We start from the raw sequence: 12,203 nt of genomic DNA on the forward strand, positions 1-12,203 counted from the left end.
AGACTCAGATGTATAGAACAGACTTGTGGACTCTGGGAGAAGGCGAGGGTGGGATGTTTCAAGAGAACAGCATCGAAACATGTATATTATCTAGAGTGAAACAGATCACCAGCCCAGGTTGGGTGCATGAGACAAGTGCTCGGGCCTGGTGCACTGGGAAGACCCAGAGGGATCGGGTGGAGAGGGAGGTGGGAGGGGGGACCGGGATGGGGAAATACATGTAAATCCATGGCTAATTCATTTCAATGTATGACAAAAACCACTGCAATGATGTAAAGTAATTAGCCTCCAAAAAAAAAAAAAAGAACTCTTTGACATCTGCTCTCTGAGCTGCGCATTATATATATATATATTCTCCTCCCCCTCCCCTCGCAACTGCAACTTCACCTTGAAGTGGAAGCCCACCTAAGTTCTGCTTGCCCCTTGGTTGAATTTCATTTTTCACCACTTCTTTGGATCTCAAATTTTCATCATTTAAATATCACACTGAGAAGCAATGTGACCTTCAAACTCCTTTTTAGATGGAGGGAGAATAAAGGTGCCTCTAGCATGAAATTCTATTTTCACTTCCTGACTATAGAACTTAGCAGTGGCCTAACGCTGACCATTCCAATTTAGAAGCTGGAAAAATCCTGATCAAGACTGTGAAAAGGAAAATGGAAAACAGAGCTGTTAGTAAACCCATGAAAGATAGGAAGTGATTTTCAGCCCCAAGAGGATTTGGTAGCATCTATGGCTCTTTTTTAAACTGAAGTAGCATCTGCACTGGTGGATTTTGACCATCCTTTTCATTTCACACAGAAGGGGGTTTGTTCTACCTTTAAAAGCACATCCTCTTCCCCCAACCGTCCCAACCCCCGGACTCCTGAAACTTGCTGCTAAAACAAGACTAGGTTGTTTTCTTACTGCAAATCCAGTGTTTATCCAGTCCTTCCTTTTTCAATTTCTGAGTTTAGTTAACCTAACAATAAAACATAGAACCCTTGGATTTCTCACTGAGCGATAAAGAGCAAAACAGTTGGTGTCTCTGGTCAACATTCTCAGAATGAAACCAAAAAGCTATGACTCCCAGTCCTTTGAAACATTTAGAAATTGTATTTTAAACTATGAGATTCTAGAATATGCTTCTAGAACAAAGTAGAAGAAAGGCCAGGAAATGCGGTTCACATCAAGTCTGCCAAGCTCTTGAAGAAGGGTAATTTCTACTGTGGATAAGAGCACAAATGTTCTCTCAAACAACTGGAATAAGTCTTTACCCCCACTACCGGTTTTTTGAAATGAAACATCTAATGCATTCATACTCTGAAATCATAGAAAACTTATTATTAAATCTCCACACAAAGACAATCTAAGCAAGGCTTTTCCTACAGCAGACCAAGTTCTCCTGTATACTCAGGATACGGTCATCTTGCCATCAACTGTGTTATGTATTAAATATTTTGAATTAGATATCATTACTACTGATTTCCTTTTAGAAAAGCAATTAGATTTTTATAATTACACCATTCTGAACATTTAACTTCTTTAAAAGTTCTACACAAAATACACATCTAAGGAGAAAAAAACTAATTAAAAAAAAAAACAGAACAAAAACCCCACATAATATCACAGAGTTTAATTTCAACCACCTGGTATAACAATGAAGTGTCAGACCTTCTGAAAATGCCCTAGGAATAATGAATAAATTCTTGTGTTCCTCTGTACCGCCTTTTTTCTTTCTTCTTTCCCAAGACTACAACTTACTAAGGACAAGTTTTCGAAAATAAAGTTTCTTTTCTGGAAAATGGCCTACATTCAGAAATGTCTCAGAACAAGCATTAAAAAAAAACAAACTAATAAATAATGAGTCAAAATACATTAAAATAAAATTACAGTACATCATCCCTCCTAGAAGGTCCACCATACTGGAAGATCCTCTCAAAGGTTCATAAATAAAGCCTTCTGGACTCAAAATCTTTCCTGCATTGTGAAGAAGAGTATGCAGAAAATAAGTGGAATCACGAGTTATCAGTCGGGTTCTGTTCAAACTACTTGATTTGGTGCGCGGCGGGGAGACTTGTTCTCGATCCAGTGAAGACAATAGAAAGGTGCTCGTCCCGCTTCCTCAAGTCCCCAAAACCTGGAAAGAAATGACACGAACGGAAGTGAGAAGCTCGGACTCCTACCAGACCCAGCTCTCTTGGCGCCTGTCCCGCGTACAAAGGAGCTCAGAACACGGGGGTCGCTCCCTCGAGCGCCCGGACAGTCCAGCGGCGCCGAGAGCGCCAGGAGACGGCCGGCGGCGAGCACCCCGGACACGGGCGGGCCGGCGGGGCGGGCGGCGCTGCGGACCCCTTCCTGTCCGGCGCGCATCCCTCAGCCTGCCCTCCCCGCCGGCCTCTGCTGCTGAAGCCCAGGCCCTTCTCTCCAGCTCCCGGGAACCTAGGTTCACTTCCCCCTTTCCACCCAAGAGCCGAAGCCGAGAGCAGACTTCCTGCTCCTGACACCCCCCAGGACCCGCTCCCCGGACCCGCGCCGACCTTACCGCGTCCGGGCCGGGTGCTGCCCTCTTCAGGCCGAGTTGGAGGTGCTGCGGAGGAGCCGGTGGCCGTGCGCCTGCGAGAGCGGCGGTGGGTGCGGGTGCGGCAGTGGGTGCGCGTGCGGGTGCGGGTGCGGATGCGAATGCGGGTATGGATGAAGCGGCTGCGGCTGCGGCTTGGGCTGGGGCTGCGGCTGGGCTTGGCTTTGGGGCTGAAGCGGCTGCGGCTGCGGAGGCTGTTGCTGGACCAAGTGCTGCTGCTTCTGCCGCGTGGACTTGACCGCCAGGATGGCCTGGCGATTCTTGTACTGCACCATCTGCAACGTGATCTCGGCGTTCCAGCCCTGGTCCTGCGGGCACCGAAAGTCGATCTCCTTGCCCTCAGCCATCACCACCGTGAAGTACATGTACTTGCCCTTGCGCTCCACGCAGTCCACGGTCTTCATGTTGGAAAAGTGCAATTCCTTGAGCTTGACCGGCGGCTCGAGGCCGGCCACGGCGGGGCCTCCGGGTTGGGACGGCTCGACCGAGCCCTGCCCGGGCTGTTGCTGCTGCTGCTGGTGGTGTTGCAGCTGTTTGGGCGGGATGAGCAGCAGCCCCTCCTCGGTGAGGATGCAGCACTTTTTCTTCCAGAGCTGCAGCAGCCCGTCGCTGCGCTTCTCCAACACCCCCTCCTTCAGCGCCTTGCAGCCGCTGCTCTCCAACATCCTCCCGGCATAGGGGGCGCCGCCGCTCGGCTCGGCCTCTCCACTTCCAGCCGCCCGGGTCGGGGGCAGCAGCAGCAGCCGCGCGCCGTCCTCTCCCCAACGGCTCCCGCGGCCTCCGGGCCGGAGCGCGCAGAGGAGGCTAACGCGCAGAAAGCAGAGCGGCGGCGGCGGCGGCGGCGGCTCGGGGTCCGGGCAGCAGGGCAGCCGCGTCCTGATGCGCCACAAGGTCCCGGAGCTGCGAGCCGCCGGGCCTCTGCCGTCCTCTTGCGAGCGCTCACTGAAGGGCACTGGCCGGGCCCCCTCGCGGCGCTTTTGAATGGGCCATACCCCCCACCCCCGAGTGACACCCAGCGGAAAAGGCGGCTCCTGGCGCCCGCGCTGCGGGGGAAAGCCCAGCTCGGAGAGGCGCTCTGCCGCCGGCGCGCGCCTCATTCACTTGGGGCCTTTCCAAAGCCGGCCGCGTCCACGCCCCCCGCGGCCCTCGCTCCGCCTCCCGCCGCCCACTCGCTTCCGCGCTCCTTCCCCAGGCTGGCGGCCGGGACGCGAGCCCCGGAAACGCGTCTTCTCCGCCCGGGACCGCGGCCGAGGGGCCCCGACTGCCGGGCGGAGAATGCCGACACGCAGAGGGCGCCGAGAGGCCATCCCCAGCCGTCGCGCCTCTCCGCCCGGCGGGGCTCTCCGCAAACAGCCTCGGGAGGGCATGGGACTGCCCAAGTGGGCGCAGCTGCCAGACTGCCGGGCACGCCAGGCGGACCCTCTGCGCCCCGAAACTAGCCCTGGGGGTTCGCGCTGTGCTCCGAAACCTCGCAGAGCCCGGTCCAGGCCTGGGCCAGCGAGGAACTGGGGCTGAGGTTCGCAAGCCGCGGAGTCCCGCGACCCGTGCCTCCCCCAGACCCCACGTAGACATCTTAGTGCACAGAGGGCGACAGGACACGGTGTCTTTACACCGACATTCGCTCATGGCCACTACCCAGCTCTTCTTAGACAGCACGATTGTTGGAACAACCGTCTGTCCCTTTTGGAGTGGATAAAAGGGGACCCATTGGAAATTCCATGACATCTCGCCTTCCTTTTTTCGAGCCTGGAGCGCAGGAACTCCTTACATGACACACGCCCTTGGGCTCTCTCTAGACCCATCCGTACAGCCTGCAGTATCTCCCAAAAGTAACTGCGAATTGGGGTAACATCCGGTTCTGAGATCCCGCACTTTAACCTCCCAACAGCAGGTTGGCCTCCGCGGACCCGTCTCTTCAAACGCCCAGCAGGTCGTATCTCTCCTAATCTCACCCGGGGAAGGTCATTCTGTGCTTGCCCCAGCTCCCTCCTACTCCATTTAAGCAATTTCTATAGAAATTCTGGGAAACAAAGCAGGTTAAAGAGCATAAACCGAAACCAAACCTCTTACGGAAGTGGATTAGAGAATCCCAACTATGTACCCACCCTGAAAAATGTGAAGAACTACACAAAAGAAAGAAATTAGGGGTGGACAAATCAGAGTTGGCCAGGGTAAGAGGAAAGGCTGCTACTTGTGTTCAAGAAGGAAGAAAGGAGAGCTGAGTTCATCTGTAGTGTCTGTCATCTGGCTGGAGCAAAGAATTCAAGGGGGAAGGAGTGACAGATGAGCTTGGGGAGCCCCGCAAGAGTCAAATTCTTTGTGTCATGCTGAAGAAATTCGAGGTTCATCCCAAGGTAATCGAGAACAAAGGATAACTTTTAATCACGGGAGGGTCCTGAATCTTGATGAAAGGAACAATGTTTCAGCACAGAAAACAATTCCAGCAGTCTTGAGACCCACTGAACTGCACTTAGCTGTTCTCAGGGCCTTCACACGGTTGACAGATGAGCAGTCTTGGAAGGAGAAAGGCGATTAAAATCATGTAAAGCTCTCTAGTAAGGTTACATTAAAACAATTCTGTATAACAATGACAAACACTACACCTGATATCTCAGTTTTTCCCCTGCCTTTGTAGGACAAGTGAGCATTCCAACGAATTTCCACATGACCAGCTGTTCCTCTTTTTAACAGAATGCCATTCTTCAGCTCCTTTAGAAAGGATGCTTCCTTTAAATGTGTGATTCAGAGTCTCTGAGACAGGTGTAGTGGGGAAAGACATTTCATATGGAAAAATTATATAATACAAAATTGACTGGCTAAAAGTAAGACATATTCTGGCAACCCAAGCCATTTTCTTAAGAGAAACTTAATGTTTTGGTGTTATCTAACCTGCAGTTTCTTTAAAAAAAAAAAAAGAAGTTGCTCAGTTGTGTCCGACTCTTTGCGACCCCGTGGACTGTAGCCTACCAGGCTCCTCCATCCATGGGATTTTCCAGGCAAGAATACTGGAGTGGGTTGCCATCTCCTTCTCCAGGGGATCTTCCCAACCCAGGGATCGAACCCGGGTCTCCTGCATCGCAGACAGACGCTTTACCATCTGAGCCACCAGGGATGCAGCAAATGCATTCTATCTCAGTTACTTAAAAATGTCTAACCAAATAGCATAATTTTCAAAAGCACTAGAGACTTTAAAACTCAGAATTTCCAGTTGGCTATGTGATAGCTTAGTGAATAATTTGGAAGTAGTTTGCCTTCCCCAACCACGTGCGAGTGTGCTCAGTCGTGGCTGCAGTCTTTGCAACCCCATGGACCAGGCTCCTCCGTCCATGGGATTCTCCAGGCAAGAATTCTGGAGTGGGGTACCGTTTCCTCCTGCAGGGGATTCAACCTGCGTCTCTTGCATTGGCAGGCATGTTCTTTACTGCTGTGCCACTTGGGAAGCTTTCCAACCACCACACAGTGCAACTGATAATTGGAAATCTCAGTAACATAATACAGAAATCTTCATTAATTTCACTCAGTTTCACCAGTCATCACCAACTCATAAAAATGGACATATTACCATTTTTAAAGACAACTTGTTTCACAGAAAATGAATAACAGGAAATAACTGTCCCCCTTCCCCTCCCTCACAACTTCAGGTGTGGATAATGAAAACCTACAAATGCCACTTAAAAATTACTGAAGTTTAGAAAGCTAAGTAAGTCATTGCTCTGGTAAAGAAGTCTGAAGTGGCTAAGTCAAAACGGATATTACACTCAACTGCATCAAGTGTTCTATCAGCAGCATCTGACAGAGCTGGTCACCTTCTGCCCTAGAAAACAGCTCTTCACTGGCTTCAGGGATATCACTCAGCTTTCTCTCTCCCTCCCTCGTCACATGATCTGTCTCCTTAGCTTCCTCCTCTTCCCAGTCTTTTAATATGACTGCCCAGAAGCTCAGCACGTGGTTCTACACCCACTCCCATGTTGATCTCATCCAGTCTTATTCTCAATAACATCTGTATGCCCAAGACTCCCAGATTATATCCAACTGCTTGTTACCAAAGAATAAAACAAAAAATATTGCCAAAGTTAACAAAAAAAAAAAAAAAAGGCAACACCCTGGGCAAGGGAAGACATATTGGTGAAGACTACTGGTGAGTAGTTAGAGGGAAAAGTCTGAGGGGATTATTGGTCATAGAAAGCAGAGTTCCTAGAGCTTTTGCTAAAAAAATAAGATAGTGTGCTGGATAGGATGGAGTCCATAGGCTTATATACAATTGGCTTGATTGTCCATAGGCTTGTATATTAATCATAATTCTGATTCAAATCATAATCATAAAACTGATTCAAAACAGAATCAGTTCAGTAAGGGTCTGGAGTCATTTAAAGTTCGTGTTTTTTAAAGAGATTTCGCTGGTTAGTATACCTGCAGTGAAAAATCCCCTTCAGTTTTTATATATTCCAGGCCACGGTTACTGTAAATTGAATTTTTCCTTTTTCCCTCTACTATTGGGTGTCTAACGAGACCTCAAATATGTGCATATCTCCTCCCCCTGACCTGTTCCACCTACCTACAATCCCTTCTCAGTACACAGCAATTCTATCTGTATAGCTGCTCAAGCCAAAACCCATGGAGTGGTGCTGCCCTTAAAACAAACTGAGAAGGCCTGAGCTTTGAAGAACCAATACTACACATCTATCTGGAACTCATATTCGCACTAGACTACGCTCCAGGTACTCAGGATTACAAACATCCTGTCGAAATGACCTCGTCGATTTCTATCACTGTTGTGTGCACTGGTGTGTGAGGGAAGTGGACAGATTTCGAGCATGCAGGCTAAGTTGTTCACACAAATGTGCATGAGGCCCCCCTGCCATACAAATCAGAGGCAGGGATGGGAGGAGAAGGAAGGTGGGACACAGGCAGAGGACCAGGTTGCTTGTAAGGAAGGTTCTGGCACAGGACTTTTTAACAATCTGAAATTCAAACCTGGCCTTCTACATATACTTATGAAGGTGTATTTGGCAAAACGGTAGCATGGGACATATTTTCAATGAACAAAACTTTAAGTATCTTAAATCATTGGTGTCTCCATTGCACTCTTACCCCAGGACGGGAAGTGTTTAGAAGCATGCCTGCCTTGCATGAAACTTTGACTCGCTTTCCAGTACTCAAACCACAAGTTGAGTCAAGAAATCCCATCAGTTATGCCTTCAATTTACATCTATATTCTGTTCATCTCTCTCTGCTTCATTACCACCATGGCCTTCTAACTTGCCTCCCTGATTCTACCCTTGCTATCTTATCATCTATATTATAATCTCTAAGTCATCCCAATCACTCTCTTCATCTTTGCTCAAATGTCATTTCAATGAAGACTTTCATAATCACTCTAAAACTGCAACCACGAATTTCCCTTAATTTTCCTCATAGCATGTATCAGTATTACCTCCTAACATAATGAATAATTTATAATGCCTACTGCTTATTTTTGTTCCCATTCCTAGACAATGTAAGCTCCTCAAGAGGGCAAAAAGATCATTGTTCTGATGTATCCTGATCACCTAACACATTTCTTGAGACAGCAATTCAACACATGTAGAAATTTTCAGTTGACACAAAAGCCCATATCTGTCATAAAAAGAATATCAATGTCTTCAAATACTTGACAGATTTTCATAATGTATCCTATTTAAAGGTGTCAAACTGTAAGAAAACTTTATGAAAGGAACGTCTAAAACCTGCCATACATGTATTTGGTATCAGTTTAAAAAATAGATTTACTATTACACATGGTAAGCCTCTCTGAACTTTTTCTGTAAATAATTTTTGTTATTTTTTGGCTGCACAGTGTGACATGCAGGATCTTCATTCCCCAAACAGGGATGGAACATACACCCCCTGCAGTGTAAACAGAGGTTTAAGCACTGGACCACCAGGAGAAGTCCCTGGAGAATTTCATGGACAGAGAAGCCGGTGGGCTAGAGTCCATGAGGTTACAGAGAGTCGAACACAACAGAGTGACTAACACTGTGGTTTTTTTAATAATCTACAATGCTATCTAAAATAGGTCCTACAAACCTTTTACCGAGCAACATGCAACTTAATATTGAGAGCTGTTTATATATCATACTATTGCTTGCTTTTTTTTTTAAGTCGCTTAGTCATGTCCGACTCTGTGACTCCATGGACTACTGTAGCCCACCAGGCTCCTCTGTTCATGGAATTCCTCAGGCAAGAATACTGGAGCAGGTAGCCGTTCCCTTCTCCAGTAGATCTCCCTAACCCAGAGATCAAACCCAGGCCTCCCGCATTGCAGATGGATTCCTTACCATCTGAGCCACCAGGGAAGCCCATTGTTTGCTAGTAAGAATAATTAAAAAAAAAAAAACAACAAAACCAGTAATGGAACAGAATTGGTAGCAGTCTCTTAGTTGGCTGTCAGATATTTGCTTAAAAGTTCACTAATCAATACTGGCTTAAAGATATGTAACAGAACTTAGTTTTAGTGTTTACTTGATTACCAGATTGTAAAGCCTTTAATCTATAGACTTCCTAATTTGAAATATAAACAAACTCATGAAAAATGTCACTAGCGAAGATGTGGATAGAGTTCAAATATCTTTTAAGAAACAGTTAAAAGCAAAAGCCAAGTAAATCATGAAAATACAAGTCAGGTCATCTTCATCAGTGTATAAAGGCCCACATTCAGACTGCATTTTAGATTTCTTAACCATTCATCTCTTCATTTTAGAACACTCTACTCAGTAAAAAATACTGTATAGAAACGGCAAGTTGAAAAGCTTAATAAACAACTCTTAAGACTGTATACAGAGCTATCCGGTTTTCACAGATGTGGCCCTCTAGTTCCCTCCCATTTTGCCGTAAATTGATGAACTGTGCCTCCTAGTGTCCAATTTGTATAACACAGTTTAGAGCAAGTTACACTAGTCAACAGTAATTCACAATAGTTATTGTAACCGGTTCACAGACAGCACTATCAATCAGCTCTGTATTTTCTATTCTGCCAATAACCTAATTTTTAGGTTCTCATTTCTCACTTATGCTCCTGTAATACCACTTCAATCCAACCATTTGAATCCTCACTAATATACTGCACTGCTAATACTTGTTCACAGAATAGGAAACATTCGATCTGCTACTCATATAAGACCCGAACGCCTCACTCTAGCATGGGAAGCTTTCCCCAGGGCTGTTGCCTGCATTTACAGTTCCTTCTGCTCAGCTTGTCACATGTCTACTTGTGCTGTCTTTGCTCTTCTTAGTAACATTTCATTTTTCCAATGAATATCCCACCTCTTAGCTTTCTTTAGGCTGAGTTAATTCCTTCCTAATCATACTGCACTACTTCCAATCTGCCAAGTAGTTAATATTTAGGGTTAGTACTATCATCATTGTACCTAGGAGCACAGTGATCTTCGTGGAGACTGCTGATTAAGTGTGAACTGACAGCATTCAAGCTGAGACTAACGTTAGTTCTGGCTGGAAATACACTAACATTCAAAACACAGTACACAGGCTAAAGACATTTTACTGAAGACAGCACCTGAGTCCAGGAGAATCTGGTACTCATTAAAGACACTGACTAGGGTAATAATACCTTTCAAGTGATAAATGGAGATATAAGGTGAATGAAACAGAGCAGACGTTCAGCTCTGCCTTGCCTACATTTGAGTACACAAGATGATGATGCTCTGAATTCTGGCAGAAGAGCAGTAGGAAGCACCAGGTATTCCAGCAGCAGTGGAAGCACTGAACTTTTTAAACTTTGAGAGCACTGTGCTGGCAGATTAGCCTATGGCAACCCACTCCAGTGGTCTTGCTTGGAAAATCCCATGGACTGAGGATCCTGGTAGGCTACAGTCCATGAGGCCGCAGAGTCGGACACGACTGAGCGACTTCACTTCCAGTAAGAGCCTTAAACACCTAATGTTCTAAGTCCAATTCTACCCAAACTGGGTAAATGCTTCTCGTTTACAACTCAAATAGTTCATGGATAGCCAGTCTGCAAACCTCTCTGAAGGGGCTAAATTACACGGGGAACTCCCTCTTTTCCAACATAGCACATAGTCTAACAGACGTTTGTTTGATCACTACTGGTACCTGCCAAAAAATGAGTAAATCAGTAAATGAGCAAAGGCTCTTTTTTAGGTGGCAGAGGAAGAAACAGTGAGTATAGCAACTCCAAAAATCTAAGGATGAAGGGAAAAGATGGCATAAGTTGCTTTGCTGATGTGATAAAAGGCAGTTACTTCAGAGGAGGAAATTGGGTGGGTGGGGGGGTGTTGGTTTTCATTTATTTTTATTAGTTGGAGGCTAATTACTTTACAATACTGTAGTGGTTTTTGCCATACATTGACATGAATCAGCCATGGATTTGCATGTGTTTCCCATCCTGATCCCCCCTCCTGTCTCCCTCCCCGGAACTTGGGTTTTAAAGACCAAGGATAGGAAGATGGAGGATGGCTCAAAGATGACAGGGCAACCAACAGAAAACCAAGAGCAAGAGAGAACTCTGTGCATGGCCAGGCTCAGAAAGATTAAAAAACACTTTTTAAAACCAAAAGATAGAACTTTCTATGGCAAGCTTACACACTGCCACTAAGCCTATCAGGAAAAGCAAACCCTCACCTCTGAGGCAACAGCAAAATCGCCACACAACTCATGGCTACTCAGCATCCTTAAACAGGTCAGAAACTAAAACATTTATTAGTTCTTCTTTCTAATGAGATTCTATTTACCTTTTTGCTTAAGTCATTGTCTCAATCTCTCTCATGCAAGCAAGGGTTCTAGGAAAAACACTGCTAGGATAAAGTGAAAAGAAAAGCCCTGGATGATGGATGACTCCAGTCAGAAGTCATCCTCAGCCTGTACTCCTAAGTTACCTTTCTGGAACTGGTTTACTTACTTCCAAAATGCAGCTGCTTGTTTCCTGTTTTCCAGCATATCCTTAATCCTTTTCTAAACCTGAAGGTCTTCAGCATGCACAGCTGATGTGGCTGTGATCCCAGCCTTCATTCTCACAACAAATTTCACTTTGGCTTTAGATACCCAGGGTCTACAGCATTAACCAGATCCCCACCCCACCCCCACCCCCTATGCTGGAAGCACTGATCAGACTCATCCCATAGGACAGCTGGATGCCGGGTGGATTTTGCCTCCTTTAGCGCTCCCTGCTGTCCAAAATCTGCACATCATGGGTCAGAGTGGCAGCAGCGATTTCAGACAAGAAAGCCAACTGTAAAGATGGAAGCCAAGTGTCAAGCACAGCAAAGCAGAGGATGACACTCACAGGTGAGAACACAGACAAAGGCTAAAAAACTGACATCAGACAGACTCCAACACAAATCAACTGTGCAACACTGCTGCTTAACTTTTATCCTACATACGGAGAGGGAATTACCATCCTCAAACAAGTGTTAGTATTAAATAAAACATTATTCCTCTTAATTATCTGAATACACATTTGGGTTTTTTTAAAAAAGATGCTGGTGAAGATTTACAATGCAAAGTCTTACCTAGTCTGAAAAACAAACAGTACAGCAATGAAACTTCCTTCTGAACGTCTAACTATAGATCACACCCATCCTTTGAAGAGAAATGTATACTTCATGTTGTGGTTGCATACGGATCTGCA

General features: G+C 46.1%; 1 protein-coding gene and 1 non-coding gene across 3 annotated transcripts; both read right to left on the bottom strand.

Moving 5' to 3' along the window:
* Window positions 1-1,075: 1,075 nt before the first annotated feature.
* PHLDA1 (pleckstrin homology like domain family A member 1) lies at window positions 1,076-6,607 on the bottom strand. 2 transcript variants are annotated; one of them, XM_020871942.2, is made up of 2 exons: window positions 2,520-6,607; window positions 1,076-2,119 (listed from the first exon to the last, which is right to left on the bottom strand). In XM_020871942.2, exon 1 carries the CDS (start codon window positions 3,655-3,657, stop codon window positions 2,551-2,553), a length of 1,107 nt encoding a protein of 368 aa, XP_020727601.2. In that variant the 5' UTR covers window positions 3,658-6,607; the 3' UTR covers window positions 1,076-2,119; window positions 2,520-2,550. The 2 variants fall into 2 exon arrangements, with proteins under 2 accessions (XP_020727601.2, XP_020727595.2); XM_020871936.2 differs by having other exon boundaries at window positions 2,525-6,164.
* Window positions 5,601-5,672, bottom strand: TRNAR-GCG (transfer RNA arginine (anticodon GCG)). The gene has a single exon. It is a non-coding gene; the product is annotated as a tRNA-Arg (tRNA).
* Window positions 6,608-12,203: the final 5,596 nt, after the last annotated feature.

This window comes from Odocoileus virginianus, chromosome 24 (assembly GCF_023699985.2).
Source record: "Odocoileus virginianus isolate 20LAN1187 ecotype Illinois chromosome 24, Ovbor_1.2, whole genome shotgun sequence".
Taxonomy (NCBI): domain Eukaryota; kingdom Metazoa; phylum Chordata; class Mammalia; order Artiodactyla; family Cervidae; genus Odocoileus; species Odocoileus virginianus.

Coding starts and splice junctions, on each gene's coding strand:
- PHLDA1 (XM_020871942.2), bottom strand. CDS start 3,657: ATGAGGCGCGCGCCGGCGGCAGAGCGCCTCTCCGAGCTGGGCTTTCCC.